The sequence below is a fragment of the Homalodisca vitripennis genome, chromosome 6 (assembly GCF_021130785.1).
Source record: "Homalodisca vitripennis isolate AUS2020 chromosome 6, UT_GWSS_2.1, whole genome shotgun sequence".
Taxonomy (NCBI): Eukaryota; Metazoa; Arthropoda; class Insecta; order Hemiptera; family Cicadellidae; genus Homalodisca; species Homalodisca vitripennis.
Genome location: NC_060212.1, coordinates 122,074,602 through 122,095,308, shown reverse-complemented (window position 1 = coordinate 122,095,308; position 20,707 = coordinate 122,074,602). Strand labels below are relative to the sequence as shown.

At 32.1% G+C, this 20,707-nt stretch overlaps 1 protein-coding gene and 1 long non-coding RNA gene across 2 annotated transcripts; one reads left to right on the top strand and one right to left on the bottom strand.

The window, feature by feature from the left end:
• The first annotated feature begins 227 nt into the window (after nucleotides 1-227).
• On the top strand, nucleotides 228-4,474 carry LOC124364869. The gene is made up of 2 exons (XR_006922673.1): nucleotides 228-376; nucleotides 4,165-4,474. It is a non-coding gene; the product is annotated as an uncharacterized LOC124364869 (long non-coding RNA).
• A 701-nt stretch (nucleotides 4,475-5,175) lies between these two features.
• LOC124364868 (probable 28S ribosomal protein S25, mitochondrial) lies at nucleotides 5,176-18,271 on the bottom strand. Its single transcript, XM_046820661.1, has 4 exons — nucleotides 17,917-18,271; nucleotides 13,874-13,980; nucleotides 10,566-10,653; nucleotides 5,176-5,407 (listed from the first exon to the last, which is right to left on the bottom strand). Exons 1-4 carry the CDS (start codon nucleotides 18,051-18,053, stop codon nucleotides 5,224-5,226), a joined length of 516 nt encoding a protein of 171 aa, XP_046676617.1. The 5' UTR covers nucleotides 18,054-18,271; the 3' UTR covers nucleotides 5,176-5,223.
• Nucleotides 18,272-20,707: the final 2,436 nt, after the last annotated feature.

The window sequence follows — 20,707 nt, the reverse complement described above, 5'->3', positions numbered from 1 at the left end:
TCTGTGATAACTGACATTTATGTTAGTTACGAGGACTGACATAAAATACTACCTCAAGATATTAAAACACTGCAATACATTATTTATTCAAAGAGATAATGTATATTTCTATCTCTACACTATTATGTGTACTTATTTTGCTATACAGATTTAAAAAATTTGTCATAATTCTGAATTAGTTTATAAACAAAATTGTACATTGTATCTTATTCTGATAATAAGGATATTTCCTATTACAATTTACCTATTTAAACTTCAATCAAGTAGTGTTAAACTCAACTAATTATTAAGAGTTTTTGCAGGAGGACAGAGAAAAACCCAAAGTTGAATTGGAAATTCCGGCACTGTCAGGTGCTAAAAGCAAGATAAAAATCAGGTATTTAAAATTTAATTTTGTATTGTTTTGAATTGTCAATTTTCCTACTAACAATGGCCTAAGATCCCTTGTTTTCATATCTTAAGAAATCTTTGAGTAGGAGTGGGGTCAATGTGACGTTCACCACATAATATTGTCTCATATATATATATATTGTTTTTCTATCAATCACAAAGACGACAAAAAACCAGTAGCCTTACACGCTATTCACCATAACAAAAGCTTTGAGGATTGTTACAAACTCAAAGCTATAAGCAAAATTACTCCTTGTGAAAACAGCTCTCGAAATGATTTAAATTTAAGGAATAATAAATTGGCACACCAACTTATATTAAAATCGAAACAACCATATGGACTTAACATTCGCTAAATTATTGTTTTCCAATTGAATAATTGTGCTACAAATTTACCTAAATTCAAAATTATATTATATTATGTTATAATTGTTAAATTAACAACTAATCAAAACTTGTTTACATGTAAAAATTGTATTTACATTCAGAATTTTTATTATCAGATGTTTATTATCAGGTGTTTCTTCTTTTGTTTGTTTATTTTATTCTGTGTATATTTTAAAAGTGTACTTGAAAAAGTTGTTAATTACAACGAAATATTGTACGAAAAAATTTTAGTTTTCTTTTGAAACTGCTCTAAGAGACTATATATATACAATCTTATTACACAGCTTGTAAGTAAATATTCCCCAGATTCCTTACTATCATATAAATTTCAAAAAGGATAAACTAACTTATTCATTTTTCAATACTGGGAAATCCAGTATGAAGGTTAAAGTCATTTACTACGAATTAACATGTTATACATTCTCCCACATCTGTCGCTGTATACCATATGTAACAACTTAACCTCAATCACTTGCCCTATTAATACGAAGTAATTACTAATGAAGTCTTTGGTACATAATGACACCAAGACACAATATAAATTCGATGGCACACAATGTCTAAAAGGACCTTTCCCAATGCTTTGTGACTTGAGGTTGAAAATTCTTCTGTGACCAAGAGGCCAAAAAGGGATTGGTGGAGAAGTAAAGGAGCTTCTCATTATAGTAAATCGTTAAAAATAACAATGCTGTAGGTTTGTTGTGTAACGATGTTTGCCATCTGTTTTCCAAAATCTTAGTTTAAAAACTGTACTAATTGTTTTGAAAGTATGAAAACACATTCCTCAAACGGTATACAAATGTACTTTCATATTTTATCAAGAAATCTTTACCACAATCTACCAATTACGTGTTGCTTATAAACCCATTACTTCTTAAATTGTGTGTATTAGTAATGAAGGAGGAGAAGCTCTTCTTATTTGAATATCAATTTTCCATTATTTTACAAAAGAAAACTCACAATTCTCCAATAATTTGTGTATTTTCCCACAAGACCTTTCGACATCGAAGATGCCATCATCAGGTGTGCATCAACAATTTAAAACAAATATCAGCTGAGTAAAACTTAATACAAAATCTATATGGTTAAAAGTAAAATAAAATAAAATAAAATAAATAATAGTATATGTATAAAAGTTTTGGTCAAAAAAGAATTTAGTTATATTTTAAAGGAATGGTGAATTTTGAATCGGTCCAAAATCATTGTTTAATATATTATCTTTATGTTTTGTTATGTATAATGTTTCATATGCGTTAAGTTCTTCTTGTTTATGGACTTGTTTTAATAATGTAAAGTTTTTAAAGGTGCGGTTTGTTTCAAATGCATGTTTGGCAATAGCTGATTTTTCAGTTTGTCCATATTTACAATATCTTTCGTGCTCTTTAAATCTTTTTTTAATGGTTCTTTTTGTCTGGCCAATATAAATTTTATCACAATCTTCACAGTTAATTTTGTGTGTATTAGATTAACACGGGAAATGGGGCAACATGCGAACTTAAATTGCTGAAAAAACATTTGTTTTACTCCCTCAAAAATGACATCTGTATGTCTAAAATGTTCATTGAAGATGTCCAGAAACCCTTTTTGATTGGAATTGATGACGGCATTTTCAGGGCTGCAATCTTAACCTGCCACCACCCAGTTGTTTATCCAATAATCCGCAGATTTTTCACCCCGCAAATCTGTTACTTTTAATTTATTTTACATCTACCCAACACAATATTTACTCTCACACAAGTCGCCATCATCAGAACTGTCTGAATTGGATTGTTTCTCCAATGTTCTCTCCCGTTGGGGCTACAGTTACATATAAACAACACCCAACAGAGTAAAAAACCGAGGTGGTGATCTGACACCTGTTTGTGCAAAAAGTAACAGTGGACCCGGTACTACACGCTGTAAGCAGTACAACCTACCCTGTCCCTTACTGAGCTCACACGCTGTGACAGTGTCAGAATTGAGCAGGAGCTAGACTTTTAGTCAGCTGTAGTGCAGGCTAGTGTTGCATATATGGAAATCTGCGAGTGTGTTAGTTAAACAATCAGTATTGACTAGGATATAGTTTTATAATATTTGTTTCATTGTGATCACTTTATTTCAAACTTCTTTTAGTCATATTGATCCCCTGTGATATACTGTGTTACTATTTTCTTGTTTGATACAAGCAATAAAGCTTTTTCTCCAAAAAGGCAAATATTCAGTTTTTATTAGTCATTGAGATTAAATTGATTCGTTTTCTTATTTGCCACCATCTTATTTCTGCCGTGATGATTGCCATTTGCTATTGACCTCTGGTCAGTCATAGGTGGTTGGTCGACGAATGCAGGCCTATTGTGACCTGTATTCTCTAGTACAGTTTTAATAGTTAGTGTTGTGTTTATTTTTTTTATTAAGTGCATGTTTTAGAGTTAGTGAAGTTTACACACAACATAATGGTTGTGATTTCTGACTTAAGCGTGGCACAATGCTCTGGTATGATTTGTTTATTTTAACCTAGTTTGTAATTATTATGTGTTAAGTTAGTAGTTATTTACCTGAAGAAGAAATTAGATTGCAGATCTCGAACGTAGTGTTACTGACTTTTTGTAACGATGGCAAATGTCCGAAAAAATCTGTTTCATTCAAAATCCTTCCATCAACAAAAACAAACTTCTCAGAAGGAGTAAAGTTACACATTGATCTGCTGGTGAAAAATATCACTTACATTAAGTTGGTTGAGTAACCTGAAGATTAGACCTTTAATTTTTTTTTAAATTCAGTTGTTGATGCTTTAGCTTTCACAAGACTTAATTTTCATTCACTTTCCATTTGGACACTTACTAAGTAGATGTTTTTCATTCAAACATTTTCAAAGACACCAATAACAAAAGTATGTTATTTTAACTTTTTAATTAAAAAAAAAATCAATTTTAATTATGTCACATACTATACTCAACCAAAATCATTTCTATAGTCAACAGTGAAATATACCTGAGAAGGTTGTTCTTATTACTCAAACCACGTTTATTAAGGATAACTTAAATAGGGATCAGCCCCTCCTTTAAAACAAATTTATATATTTGTAACTGAATTCCAAGAACATGTATCCATTGATCAGTTGATGCACTGTATTGTAGTTTAAGTTGGAATACATACAGTGTGTCACGTGCATAGCTATTTTGTATTGTGAATAGTTTTTGTAAAATTATTTTGAAACGTAACTTTATATTTTGCCTTTTGTTTATTCCTGCTTACATTCATCTGTCTTTTACCTACAATCATCTTACCATTCTTCTCAGCATCCATTAATTCACAATAAATTGTTTATTAACAAATAGTCTAAAACAACAACAACAAAAACTCCTTAGTTTATTTACCCATAAATTTAATCGTAACTCTCTGTTTCAGTCGATTAACTAAGATTCAGCAAATTGAAGCTAAACTTAGAATGATGGAAGAGAGTTCAAATGAGTTCCAGCCAAAAGATGGACCGAGTGGAGTTGGTAACAGTCATCCTGTACGAGCCTTTAGAGAAAAAAGTACAAAACCCTACAAAAGGCCTTCCCAACGCAGATAACACACAGTTTTGCTTTTGCATTTTAAATTTAAGGATATAACATATGTATTTTTAACAAGGAATAAGTGTGTACTTTTCTTGATGTATTGTATTATTGTGTAATTACAAAATAAAGATGAGTGAGTTTGTGTTGTACCAAAATGTATGATATATCATTGAACAATGACAATTACCTTAAATATTATAACTCATTGATAAAACTAAATTATAAAGGGTAAATCAGGGCCAACATTGTATTTATTGTGTCAAAGATTTTTCAAATTTCCAATGAATTTATTTATGAATAATTTTTTGTTTGTTAAAAGCATGCAGTACATAAAATAGATAAATACCTTGCAAAAATAATAATTACATACTGAATTTTTTTAATCAATTTAAATGTTATCACAATTAATTATGATATCATAATTTATTATCAATCCATCCTATCAATTCATACAATGTTAAATTCACAATTTTACAATCATTCACCCCAAAAAAACACATTTTTTAATTAACAATTTTTAGTAATTTTTCTAGAAGAGGACAACTATTTTAAAGCAAAACTGAAAAATAACTTTATAAATAGAATGCTTATAGTATTTTCAGTATAAACTTGCATATAGCAAGAAAAAAACCTCAGCTTTTTTAGGATATCCAACTAAAATTTGTTTGGTAGTAAAAGAGTTAATCTTACAAGTGTAGGTTCATTTTTCTATTATTAATTCCAATTTTAAAGATGGACAACCATATAGTTTGATCCAACACAATATGGTTGACAGATTGCTGAAGTTAATATTATTTCTTGTTACTACTGGCAAATAAATGTTTTAAAACAAAAGGTTGAATGGAAACATCACATATAATTTTACTTATTTACAATTTTTATTATACTAAAACAAACAATTAAGTTAACCATTCAACTCGTCCATCTTATTTCGGTATTTCCCTCTCATGTGGAAGGGGAGAGGCACGGCACCAGGACATGGTATTTGGCCGGGTACTTCACAAATGCAGGCCTTTTCACACATATATCCAAAGTTTGCTGGATTATCTTTTATTTCCATGGCTTGAGCTTCTGCTTTCAAAATGTCTCTGCAATCAAACAAAACTCATACATATCATAAGCTGAAATAAATATGTGTGATATATATATATATATATATATATATATATATATATATATATATATAGAATTACCATAAACCTTTATCTGCCATGTTTTATGTACTATTTAATTTTTATGATACAGTAGACCTCTGCTAGTTTTTACTTGAATAGCCCCCCCCCCCTTCCACGCTTAGTCCTATTGCTTATCTGAGTTTGTCTATCACTCAAAGTCGTATAATGTCAATGATGCATCATTAATTGACAGTATGTGTGTGTATCAGAAGACCGGTAGTTGTTTATACAGTTATTGTGATAGTGCATTTAGTCTTTCCTTAAAGTTAATTTAATACATGATTCATGCAGAGTTCGGTTTACATATGATTTTGAGAAAACTAGTAAACTATGTCTGTTCAAAAGTGGAAGCACGTTACTCTCTCTGTACCCGAAAAACAAAATTGGAAAACTTTGAAGAGGCCTAGGTATGTGATTTTAGACAGTGCTACTTTATGGGTATGGTTTGAGCGGGAGAGAAGTAGAGGAACTCTATTGTCTGGACCGATCATAAAAAGAGAACAACAACTCACAGCAAGCAAAGGCTGGTTGCACCACTGGAAAAAAAAGCATGTAATCTGGAAAAACATAATTTTCAGTGAGAAGTTCTCATCTGATGTAACAGCTTATAACAAACATATCAAAATTCGAAAAAATGTTGAACTGCATAGATTTGAACCAGATCAAGTTTATAACATTGAAGAATCTGGTTTAAACTGCAAGATGCTTTCTACAAGAACTCGAGCTGCACAAAATGAGTCTGTACAAAGTACAAAGCTAGCTAAAGAAAGAATCACAATAGCTCTATGCAGTAATGCTAATCACAATCATAACATGCCATTGTTTGTTAATGGCTAGATAAAAACTAAGGGGGTTGAAAGATATTAATATGCCGTCTTTATGAGATTTTTTTCCAAAACCAAAATTAGCGTGGATGCAATCCACCCTTTTCAAGAAATAGTTTTATGATAAATGTTCAATGTTACAAAACACATAGGAAACACTCTCTGTATGTGAAATATTGTTATTCAACAATGCAACATCTCATCCTTCCGATGAATTGAAAAAGGGTAAAATAAAAGCATTATTTTTCCAGCATTGTGATCTCTCTTCAAGCTCATATGTATCAGAGGGAAATCAAGTCACTAAAGTAGCAATACCTTATATTGCGGAGTAAGAGGCAAAAATATAAAGTATATTGGGTCTGTTTGAGAAATTACAAATCAAGGCAGCAGCATATGGTTTGGGTACTATGAAAACAATCAATACAACAAACAGATGTCATCTATAGACACTAAATCTTGAAAAGAAATGTCAGTATCCACACTTGAAAAATTGGCGCAAGTTGTGAAAAATAAATGATAAAAATGTATTTGATTTAGCAAGTAGTATATTCCAATGAACATTTAGTGAATCTGCAAATTGAGGAATATTGCAGCAAACTTAAGGTTGTTGTCTGCTACGTAGAAGAACATTACAGACTTTTCAGCTGGAACAAGATTATTAAGGGGATTCTGCATCTAGAAATGGCAAAAAATGACAAAAATTTTGAAAAAAAAATATTTATACATATTCTTGTTCTCTGTTTAATTCTGAACCAGAAAAACATAACTTTATGACTAAAAAAAATAATATTTTATCTCATAATATATTATTTTATTCGGCCATGTCCTGAGTGTGAACTCGACATTTTCTGGTTTCAAAGAAACTTTACATGTAATAAGCATTATTGTTTACTCTTTGTTTCTATAGTTATTTATCTTTGTTTGTTTGTCTTTCTCTGGCTAGCTTGTATGTTAGTTAGCTAACAACTGTTTGCTCAAACAGCTGATCAAATGTATTTGAGTCATATGGTAGCATATCACAAACAAACATTCACAAAATATTCTGTTTGTTTACAATTGTAATTGTGCAGTTTCTTGTGTTTTAGTGTCTACAATAAGTGAATAGTTTAGTCAAATATGGGTCGAAAAAAAGAACTCCAAAAAGAGACTAAGTGATAGAAATAGACAAGCGATTTCGCTAAGATGGAAAGATACAAGTGACAATGGAAATAGAGCTCCAGTTGAGCCTAGGCCTAACCTACAAACTTGTGATCCACAAACCTAGTGTTAGTATGCAACATGTTACAAATGCACCATTTGTCCAACAACAAGTAAGTGAAGAGACTGTGGAAAATGTAAGTAGGCCTACTGGATTTGCATTATATTCTAGTTATAATGAGATAATTCCAGAAAAAAAACGAATCATCAGAATACATTTTAGTCGAAAACCAAGAAGCTTGAAAGTTTTTATAGGCTCTTTTCCTTGTAAAAATGTGTTTTTCTGAGAGGTCAAAAGTAATAACCAAATGCATAAAAGGTTTTGCTGTTACCCTGAATGTAAAATGTGATGACTGTGATTATATGAGACTAGCTTTTGTACGTCCCAGTCGACGAAATACAAACGACACTCCGAGAGGTTCTTATGACGTAAACCGCAGAGTAGTCAAAGCAATTGCTTCTATTGGCAAAGGGCATAGGGCTTTTAGATATGTTTTGTATGTCCTTGAACATGAGTCCAATGAATTATAGAACGTTTCAAAAACATATAAGTAGCCCTACACGCTTCTTCAAAAAACAGAAATGGAACATGTTTTTGGAATTAGCCCGATTCGAAGTAAAAAAGTGTTATGGCACTTTAGATGCTGACAATGAGGTGTTTGACATAACTGTGAGTTATGACGGATCATGGCAGAAACGTGGTTTCACATCCAAATATGGGATTGGTTGTTGTATTGAAATTTTGACAGGTCTTGTTATAGATTTTGAAGTGATATCCAAATTTTGTAACATATGTGAGGTAGCAAAACGAAAAATTAGCAACCCTGAGCATTTTCAGACTTGGTACAACAATCACAAAGGTGTATGTAACCAAAAACTATGTAGGTTCATCACCAGGAATGGAGGTGGAGGCAGCAGAAAGATTGTGGCGGCGTTCGGAAAGCATTGGATTTAGATATACAACCATGTTGTCGGATGGCGATTGCAAAAACAATTGCACATCTAAATGATTGCAATATTTATGGTGACAAACAGATTGAAAAGTGGAGTGCCTCAATCATGTTGCAAAGAGGTTAGGCACTGGATTGAGAAAACTAGTAAAGGATCGTTCAAAATCAAAAAAAACCCAGTTGGAGGTCGATCTCGAGGTCACCTAAGTGAACCAGTTATACAAAAACTAACAAGGTATTACCACAATGGTATACATAAAAACCTTGGTAATGTAACCAAAATGAAAGAGGCAATATATGCCCACTCTCTTTCACTGTAAATCCACTGATGAGTCACCACATCATAAGTTATGTCCGCTAGGGAAGGAATCTTGGTGTTTTTACCAAAGAGCCATTGCTGATGGAAAGATCTCCTGAACCACATGCATTGAAAATCAAAACACCTCTCTCTCCTAATGTAGTGATAAGAAATGCTTCCTTTATATGAGAGGCTCTCCACCGAAACTTTGTTGACTAGGTGTTTAGCCGGTCGGACTCAAAATGCCAATGAGGCGCTCCACAATGTTATTTGGTCAAAGTGCCCCAAAACTGTTTACACATCTAAAACAAAACTTGAACTGGGTATTTTTGAAGCCATCAGCATTTACAACACAGGCTATATGAAAACTTGTTCAAGCTATCAAGAGGCTGCAGGTATTAGTCTGGGAGGCACAGTTATAGGATAGCTAAGCGCTTTGATAAAAGCAGGCTACGACTATCAAAAAGGCGCAAAGAGTTACAGATTGGAGAATATAGGAGGAGACTGAAAGTGGCACAGATAGCAGAAGAAGAAAGACTAAGAGCAACAGAAGGGCTGGTGTATGTGTGCAGGAGAATTCTAGGTCTAAAAACCTAGTAGGCTACATTGGCTGTAAAAGATCTGAATGCTGGAACCACTACTTGATACGGTAGGTCTAATTTTTTTTTTTTTTTTTTTTAAGACTTCAAAACTTAGATTTTGGACCAACAAAAAATATTTATGGATTACTATTCTAATAGGCCTATGTAAAATAAACAAATTAATGTAATATTATGTTATATAAAATTGTTGTATTAATATAAAACTTGTAGATTACATTGAAGAAATGAAACTATTTTAGTTTATCGCGATTTTCCGAAAGTTAGGTTTCTTTTGAATAAAAATTGATATTGCTTGAGAACCATAATACATAGAGAGCTGAAATTTTTTCCAGGTATTATTCATATCATGTCTAAAATTCCTATGTATTTTTCATAACTCTACAGCTTACCTAACCTATTTTTTTTAATTATACAAATAAAATATAAATGAGAAAATATATTTTTTTTAATTTTTAAAAGCCCATGGAATTTTAATCTATTGGGGTATGACAATGAAAATACATAGGAATGTAGTAGCTGTCAATAGCATCAAAATAAAATAAACAGGATAACAATTGATTGTCATTCAGCTATGGAATATCAATTTTAAAAAAATTAACGTTTTTTACAAAATAAAAAACGAGTATTTATTTTATTGTATCCAAGTAAAATTAAAATATGACACCAAAGGTATTTACATATTAGTTTTTACATGTAGGGAATTGAAAAAATACATCAAAATAATAAAATGTTAGTAAATATAAAAAAACACCCATCTAGATGCAGAATCCCCTTAAATAAAGTGATAAAGCGCATAATAATTTATATTGTATTGAGTAGAGCAATCATGTATGGCAGGACAAATCGTATTTATAACCCCTAATGTGTATACTACTGTAACAGTTATTTCTGTAGTTTATAACCTGTAAACCACACTTAATGTAATGTTTTCTGATAAACTACACTTTTTTATGTCAATAAATGTGCTTTTAAGATAAATCAATCGTTCTACTGTTCCAACTATACAGCTCTCAATTTCATTTTTTTATTTTATTTTTTTTTTTTTACACTAGCTAGTGATTTTTGGACCTGCATATTTAACAAACACATCATTTTAATATTTATGGCAGAAAAAAACAATAAATATTTTTAGAATAGTAAGGATTGGCTCTAGCTGTATGTTGCACTGATAAACTAGGTACTGCAAAATGTTGGACTTACTTGGGTTTACCTAATACTTTAATAACATGTTCTAATATGTCGTCTTTTCCTTTGCTGTCCAAGTCAATGAGCATTTTTTCATTATTGTCTGCAAACAAAAACAGAAACCTTTATTAGTTTTACTGCAAGGGTTCTTAAAATACAAGATAAGAAAAAGAATTATAACTATCTATATCAGGTTAAGGTGGATAAACTCATTATCGATCACTGACGAGATATTTTGTAACACAGTAGTTGGACTTATGAGCTAAACATACTGTTACAATATTAATCTTCTAATGGTTATACTACCTGATTGAAAACGGTTGTGTGTTTTCAGGCAACATAGTATTTTTACAATGATTGACATTTAGTTTTACCTTCTTAAATTTTCACAAATTTTCCATTAATAATGATACTTGTTTGTTAATTTTCCTTATATGTACATGAAAATATCAGTTTCATTTTATATCGTTTTACAATAAAAAGGTGCAAGTAATATACTTAAAACTAAAATTTTCTACATTTTAAATGTATGTTACCTTGGAGAATGCAATATGCTCTTCTTAACCATTTTCCAAGTCCCGATTCCACTTATGACCAGCTGTATCTCAATAAATATAATACTTTTTCAAAAATTCTCCAAGAAACATTTTTAACTTGAAACAGTGTGAGACACTACTTAAAAAAGCCATTCAATAAAGATAAGCAACTTTAGTAAACCAATAAGCGCCTCTCTCAGAAATGTTATGAGCCCATATCCAGGGCCGAATTTAGTAATGGGTCCGGACCCCAGTTGGCAAATTTTTGAAGGTGGCAACATCTGAGGGGAAAATAAATTTAACCTGCACATAAGTATTTATGACAAAAAACCAACAAATAATTATTGACTCTACATGTTACAAAAAGAGTGAGAATTTGTCGTGCCATACTGACTGATGCATCAGCTTTGTGATTCATTGACAGGAAGTGACAACTGAACACCTAAAAGAAGGTATCGGACATGACCAATAAGATATCAGTTCATATTGTTTATCTCTTTCTCACTGCAATCTACATCCAGTCTATAGTCAGTTATCTATAGTTTTGTTTCACTATTGTTATCACAACACAATAATACTATTGTTATGCAATACTGTAATATCTGTTACAGTAGAGTGTTGATTATCCGACAATATGGTGAAACAATTGGTGAAGGGGGATTTTTGGATAATCGAACATCACTATAAAAACATTTAGTTTTTTGTTGAGGTTAGGGGAATGGTGAATATTAAAAACTGCCATAGGCAAACAATTAATAGTGCATTAAACATGTCATGGATATAACAGCTACCGGATTAAAAGTTAAGCTTAATGAAGTCAATCAATTAAATTTCACGTCCATTCACTGAATTGGTATGATCAAGTACTGCAGAACGTTTTGCGCAACATTCAGTAACTTTTCTGAATTTTTAAAATCACTCTACAATTTCTTTTCTGGCTCTACCCATCAATGGAATATTCTAGAATCGTTTTTCAACTCTGATGCTAAGAACCTGACTGTCGAATCATTAAGCATAAAAAGATGGGCAGCAAGGGAAAAAGCTTGCATAAGTTAGAACAGAGAGCCAATTAGGAAGACTCTCAAGAGTATTATTGAATACGAATAGGAGAAACATAACTAAGGCTAAAGAACTGTTAACACAGCTTCTTTATCAAGAAAAAAAACATGTATGGCAGTTGTTTGGGAAGAAGTTTATAACGCTAGTTCAATTCTTTAAATGAAAAAGTTCAGTGACTGAATTTGTGGATGAATTAAGATATACCTTCAATTGTTTAAGGTAGCTGAAGAACAAGCTACAGATTATCCAAAATACTTGGTGATTGTGAGACTGTCATAGAATTTATTAAAGACAAACAAAACCCTAAACAATCAAGGACAAGAAAGAAGTCTTTGACAAATCAGATTCATCAAAATCAGAGGAAGATGGAAAAAAACATACGAACAATGAAGAAAGTTCAGACCACAGGCTTCAAAGTTATTATGTGATAATTATTGACAACAATTCATTCTCAGTTAAATAAGAGATTAAAAGTCTCTAATGAATTTCTCAACAGGTTATCATTCTTATCAAAACCTATGCAACTTTAATGCCGATGAAATCACTACAGCAGCAAATTTCTTGCACGAAACGTATTCAACTGACATTGAAATGTCTTCCATTTGTTGTTGAGTTGCTTCAGGGAAACTTTTACATGGAGACTAAAGGGACTTTAATATCGAGAAAAGTCAGAGAGTGGTGAAGAAATGTCCTTGTCAAATGAATGTTGCTGTTGAATGAATTTTACAGATTTTTTTTGTCAAAGGACCTTTAGAACTTATACCTAAATATGAGTATTTGGCTAAAGTTGTTTCTATGTACACCAACAACCAGTTGTGCAGGTGAAAGATCATTTTCTGTGCTGTCCAGACTAAAAAAGTTATTTTAGGCTGTTGATAAAAACGTGAATTTGATTTTAATGACATTATTGATGACTTTGCCACTGCAAGCAAGGAGTGGGCAGTTTAAATTAACATAGGTAGTTCTGTTGTAGCTAGCAATTATGTATATTTTGTATTCTATTTTTTATTACAATACATGTTTTATATCAGATCAATGAATAACTATTCATAACTAATACATAACTTAAAGGTATTAAAAATTCATAACTAATACATAATAAAACTAGTTTTATTTTTAATACCTTTAAGTTATACCATTATTTCGAAGAAAAATACATTACTCTATTTATAGCCTAATATAATACTTTCTTTACTTACTTCTGCCCGTTTCTCAGTAAAACTAACGATTAAATACTAAACAGATTTTTTTTTATTGCTGTCTATGACGTTATTCTTGTGGTTAGAGTGGGGGGTGGGGCGACAGCAAATGTCTAGGGCCTATGGACGTAAAATGTGTAAATCCGGCCTAGCCCGTATCCAGGTAAATAAATTCATACATGTTGGGTAATTAACTCGCATTTTTGTTGTGGTGCTGGGGTTATTAAAAGTGTATGAGATGTTTAAATTACAATAACTAAAATTTTACATGGAATATGTTTTAAATATAGGTACAGTAATTGTTAAACATATTCCATGTAAAATTTAAGTTATCAGTTACTGTAATTTAAACATCTCATACACAAGGGAGATACCAAAATTAGTATAGTCTAGCCTAGATGTAAATGTTAACAATATAAATGCAACTAAAATTTATACTACCGTCTGAATTTGACAATGCGGTAAACTTACCTTATATTGTGGAATGCCAAGCACCAAATTAAGGTATGATAACTTCTAATTAACTTACCAAAGTAGCAGGTAATGAAAGGCGATGGTGTCATGTTTCTCAATGTCACTATCTGAACGTTTGGGTTCTTGTACTGCATCTGTGGTAAGTACCAAAATACAAATTGCCTGAAAAAAATCAAACATTTCAAATTAAGAGATCAGAATCACTGACTATTATTGGGGTTAAATAAAAGTAATGCAACAAAGTCGTATATTGTAGTATTTGGTCATCAGTATGGTTTTCTCATGGTCTTCATAATATTATGTCACATGCAATAAACCATCAAGTTCATTTCATTAGATTACGATACATCTAAACTTACCAAATAGTAAAATATAAAAACCTATCCAATAGAATTCTGAAGTAGTTTTATATATTGCAGTAAAAGAAACACACTATTATTGCACAATAATTTTAAATTTAAACCACGAGGCCTTTCAACACCAAAGATGCTTTTGTCGGGTGTGAATTATAACAATTAGAAACATTATAAATACACTTACAATTTAAAAAGAACTATCAGCTGAATAAAACTTAATAAACATCTTTTTATTAATAATACACATAAGATTTTGTGTAAAAAATGAAGTTATTTATATTGTTTAACACTGGATCTGATGGCTCGCTATCATTTAGATTCCTATCTCATTGAATATATGTGGCGCGCAGTGGCTGGTAACAACGCTTTCATTACACTTATCACCAATCTTGTCGAATTTTGGAATACTCAAATATAAACGTGTGTTTTTATAATTTTGTAAAATACTTAATAAAGGTATAGTTTTTTAGCGTACCAGTAAGATTAAACGCCGGGGCGGCAAATAACGAATTTGACGTTACCTACGTATTCTGCTCACCCTCCTGAACAAAAAATATATATATAGTACTATGGGGTGCAAATGACAAATAACATGATTTTAGGGGGTATATTGATAAGTGGTTAAGTTCCTAATGTTTTAATGTTCAGTTTGTGTGCTGTGTCTGGATAATCTGTTTTACTTGAATATTATCTGCGGCCGGGACTGATAGCAGCCTGATAACGTACCTGTTATCTGAGTTCTCCGGGGCAGGGGTCAGTTCTACACAAGATATCGTGTTCAGTAGGTCGGATTGAGTGAGTGCGTTTACAATGATGAATCAACCATCCACTAGTTCAACCAACCCTAGTGAATTGTGTGTGTCGGAGTGTTTCGTAGGGCACGTAAAGAGTTTACGTTTTAACCAAAACGAAATTATCTCTTTTTTAATTGAACATGGAATTTTTAAAAATGAGTGTATGTGTTCGTCGTGCGGTCGAGTGGTGTTTTTAAACCGGGAGACTTTGTCGTTTCGTTGTGATAGACGACTTTTTTTGTTGCTGCTGCTCAGCTGTATCCCCCAACACACTAATGGTATGTGTTCTCTGATCCATCTATATATTTGAGTTTTTCATGATTTATTTAGTTTTTTAACTTTACATAATTGCCTTTGCATTACATTTCAATTTATATTTTTAATCAGCCCCTCTAGTATTTTATATTTTACTGATAGGTACTATCTCGAGGGATGTTTTTCTTTTATTGACATCAGCGCGGGCTTTGGCAGCACCTTCGGGGGCACTCGTAATTAATTTTTTTCTCGAAATTAAGAAAAACATTTATTTTTTATCAAAATTCTGCTCATTTCTGTATTATTTTTCATTTACGTTTGCAAAGATGGCGGCGCAACCGATGACGTCATCACGAGGTTCAATCATTGGCCACAAAAGGTCACGTGATGCTAGACGTGGATGTAGAACATGGAGATATTACTGAAAAGTTATTTCATTTTTCATTTTCTAGAACTTCGTTATTTCTCAGTTCCACCCCATCAAACCTTATACTTTTTTGTTCTATATGACGATTCCAATAAGTTTTTAACGCAAAACTCGTATTTTTCCGCCCCGGCCGTTAATATGATAATTACCGTTTTTTAGTTCATAATTGAATTTTACTTTTATAGGCTACCTACTTTTTTAATCGTTAAACGGATAGCCTCTGTTTAATCAGAAAATACCATTGTTTTATTTAGCGAACAGATTTTATTTTTAAGTTTATAGGCTTAAGTATAACGTCTAAGTTTCAAAGACTGCCATTTTCTTATTTCACTTCGGTAATTGGTGGGCTTTGGCTATGCAGTATGGTAGGGGTACAGTAGTGAGGGAAAACTCCTTGGTGAAATCCATTGGTAGTTTCATACCATTATTACCAATAAAAGTAATAATAAGTAAGTAAGTGGTTTTATAGTGTCTATGTGTACTATAAAATTTTACAAATACTTTTTATTCATCATTACATTATTACTTTTTTGGATATAAAACCTGCTAAACTATACTGTAATTTGAAATACATAAAACAAAATTCTGTTTGATATCTTGGTTTCGGTAGTTTAGATAATCATGAATATAAACGATTTGATTATTTTTGGCCGCTTGTTATAGTGCAACCAGCCTTATTTATTTGCACCAAGAAATGGTGTCATTGTAATATATGTTACAATAACATAAACCAAAATATAGAATGGGCAGACTTTACTAAGCGGCGGCCTAAACTTATTATTCAGTCGTTTTTAGTTCAATATTTTTATCAGAAGGAATAATTTGATATTACAATTTACAACTTAGCATATGATTTCAACTTATTAGTTATAGTAATTTTAATGTAAACCATAAACAGCAAGAAGTAACTAATATTTTGAAACTTTGAAATGGCAAGAATATGAGGAAAATATGTAGATATTTCTCACAAGTGACGAGATTTATTTAAGTGGCTTCAACATGTGGGTTTGGTTCTTGGTAACCCATAGGGAGAATTCTTTCCTCTATTTCACAAAAATGGTTACTCATTGATATCAAGCTGGGGTATAGTATAATAAGCGGACTCGGTTTTTGTTTTATATAGTATAATCGAATACTAAGATACTTAATATTCATTTATGGAATACACGTTTATAAATCATATCAACATATCTATAGCCATAATTACAATCATATTTTAAATTAAAATAACTAATACAATGCATATAGTGATGATCTTAAAAATAATCAATGAGTTCTAACGATCAAACAAACGATTAGAACTGGAAATAGGAAAAACTCATAAATAAAAATGAAATGCCTAACATAAAAAACATTAATAACAGGAGACATTTAAAACATTTTTGAGAAGTTGTTGAAGTATCTTCTCTAGAAAACCGTACTTCTCTTCTGCACAAATACTCACAGAGGTGATATGCAAGCAGGTTGGCTGATATGCCACTTTTTAAACTTCGTTTCATGATCTCCCACAAGCTTTTGATTGTCTGTTATTATGTATGAAAGAAAATAGGTTTAGTATATGAAAAAGTGTTTATAGCCTAGTTGATACAAGTTCTAGTTATCATTCAAAAATCAGTATTGGTTTTATATTAAAAGTTATAATTGAGTAATATTGTTTGTCAATATCAAAATAAAAAAACCAGGTCTGCTTATCGTACCCTACCCTCAAGCTGGGCAAGTTATAAATATTGTAAGGTTTCTTTGATATCTTAGACTAGGCCGTAGTCAGTTTTGTTGTTTTGTAATGTTATTATTACATTTTTTCTTTTTATTGTAATGTATGAGATTCTTCTTGTTACAGTAATTTATTATAACTCTTATTGTATACGAGTTTTACATATCAAAGTTGGAAAAACAACAGAATAACAAGTGTAGGCCACTTATTGAAGTCTCTCCTATAGAACAAACGTGAAAGTGTAATAAATGAAGTATTACTTGTGGCAGTGTGTGTGTGATTTAATTGACCACTACAATCAACCCAAGAGTAGACAACTGACAGTCAGTCGGCTGCCAGTGTAAAATGCCAAATTTTTGCAGTTGTATTTGAAAATGAAAAAGTACTTGTGGGTTCTAGGTTATATTATAAAATACATTCCCAACCTGAAGTCCTCAACTTAAAAGATTTTGCTCTAATCGACTTCATGTTTAAAATAAGGACATGACATATTAACTCAAGAAATACACAGGTAAATCTACTGTAATCCTTATTATTCCTAATCAAACTAACCTTGCACCTTCATGATGGTCTCCTTTCACGTTGTAATTTATGGAAAGTATTTGTAAGGCATCTTTGAAAATAATCTTTCCTGCTTTAAGATATTTTAATGTGTACCTAATAGGCTCAACTCCTTTCATAAAAGGCATAGTTAGAACTGTAATTCAACACCTACAGCATACAAGAAAAGTTTATTTACTTCTAATTCTTTTGAAATATTTTATTCTTTTGTATAGCCATTAGCCAACACACTACACGGAGAGCTTAGATTTCCCTAAATATTACAAAATTCCCTATATAAAGATTTTTGTTTTAAAATCTTGTCAACACAATCAAACTGTATGAAGAAGGATGTGCAGACTAAAATACGAATCAGACACTGATGTAGACCCAGTACATTGATCAGCTGATCAGAGTTTTGGCCAGCATAATAATAATTCATTTTTGTAGTTTACTTTTGACTTTTTGAAAATAATTCTGTTTGAAACTTTTGAATAAAACTGTTGAGTTATTTTCCTTTATTTTTCGAGACGTGCTCTACCAGAAACCAAAGATTATGTATTGCGTTTCTTGAATATGGTTACCTATCTTTTGAATTTGTCTACTTTGAGTAAACGGTTGAGGAAGCTGACTCATCAAAATGAACTTTTTGTTTGGAGAAACGAGCATTCCGTATGTTTTCAAATTATCAAACAACAGATAGAAACAGCAGCCCTCTTCAAATTCTATGACGTGACCAAACCATTAACAATCCAAACAGATGCTTCGTCTTTTCAATGGATGTCTTTGGCTGTACACTTCTTCAAGATAAGGAACCAGTCGAATATGCATCAAAAACATTAACAAGCACACAAATAGATTATGACCATGTCGAGAAAGAGATGCTTGCAGTGATGTTTGTATGCTATCGGTTTGATCGATATCTTTGTGGAAGAACCGGCATAATTGTGGAAACCGATCACAGTCCATTGGTCGGTATTTTCAATAAACCCCTGATGAAATGTCCAAAAAGACCGCAGAACATGATCCTGACTCTCCAGCGATGCAGCGTTAGGGTGAAGTATAAGCAAGGAAAGAACCTGTATCTGGTCGAATATTATCTCGAGTACCAGAGAGAGTATAATATCAAGAAAAACAGTTCGAAGATTACAAAATTAACCACCACTTGAATCAGTTTGATCAGGCCAGTACAATTCAAGAAATTGCAACACGAGTTTATTATGACCATGTTAAAACAGTAAAGTTGAGCGACGCATCCGTCAAGAAGATCATAGAGGAAACAGCTAAAGATGACCAGATCCAGAATGAATCAAACAGATCTCAGATGGCTAGCCCCAGGATAAGAAAAGGATTACATCAAGTTTAGCGTGTTTGTAGAATTACAGAATGGACTTAATACTTGAAGAGGGAGTGGTTCTGAAAGGTAACCAAATCTTGGTTTACAAATTTTTAAGAAAAGAGGTGTTGAGGAAAACTCATAGTGGTCATTTAGCCATAGAGTCAACAAAAAGGCTTGCCAAGGAAGCAGTGTTTTGGCTAAACATGTTATCTAAAATTGAAGGTGTTGTAAGAAGGTATGACGTCTGTGCAAAGTTTGCTACAAATCAACTATCAATAAAAATGAGATCTCATGCGCTGTCTACTCACACCTTTGTAAGAATCAGCATGGATGTGTTTGAGATCAAGATTTATGACAGACTTCGTCACTTTCTGATAACATTTGACCACTACTCGTATTTCTTTGAAATTGACTAATTGAATGATCTCATACAAAAAAAAAAAAAAAAAAAAAACACAACCATTCTGGCATGCAAAAGAAACTTCAGCCGCTATGGGGTCCCTGTTCCAGTGCTCAAAGACAAAGCACACAACTTTTCAGCGCGAGAGTCCAAAAATTTGCTCAAGACTGGGAGTTGGATCATATCACAAGCAGTCCACACTATTCGCAGAGCAAGGCTGAGGTGTCTGTAAGATTAGTAAAGGACATGATAATAAAGGCAATAAAAGAAAATACTTACTTCTCCAAAATGTTACTGCTGCACACTAAACAATACTAATTTCAGCCCAGCACAAAGAATGATGTGTCTTTGTTTAAGATAATTGCCAAACATCAGGGCAAAACAAGACATTGTGGATCCAACGGATGTTTAAGAAAGTTTGGCTAAAAAAAACACCCGATCAGTATACACGTACAACAAGAATGTGGTTCAAAGGAGATATCTAGCTGTTGGTGAAGAGGTTTGGTAGAAGAAGAAGCTTGAAGATTACTCATGGAAAAGGGGTAAAGCAGTCAGTAGTCGAAGAAATCGTTCATATGAAGGGGAGGATGGTGAATATAGAGCTGTGTATGTTAGGAATGAGAGCGTCATGAAACCCCGTATTCCAGAACCAGCTATGTCAAGTAAAGCTAGATTAGATGACAGTGAGTTAGTACCACAGACTGCTGAATCAAGGCGACAATCGTCTTATGGCCAAGTATCTTTCTTTGCCAATACATGAAAATGAAGACATCAGATCAGAAAGACCCAGCTGAGAGCAGTTATTCGTACAATACAATTTAAAGATTATGTAATGTACAGGTTGAACAAAGAGTCACTACAAACAATGAAAACGGGATAATATACACCAAGTACGTTGATCAGAGTTTCGCCAGCATAATAATAATAGTTCATAGTGTCTTGTTGCTACTTTTGACTCTTTAAAAATCATTCTGTTTGTTAACTTTTGAATAAAAATGTTGAGTTATTTTCCTTTATTTCTTACTTTATATGGTTGTGTTAAAAGAATTTAATTAGATACTTCA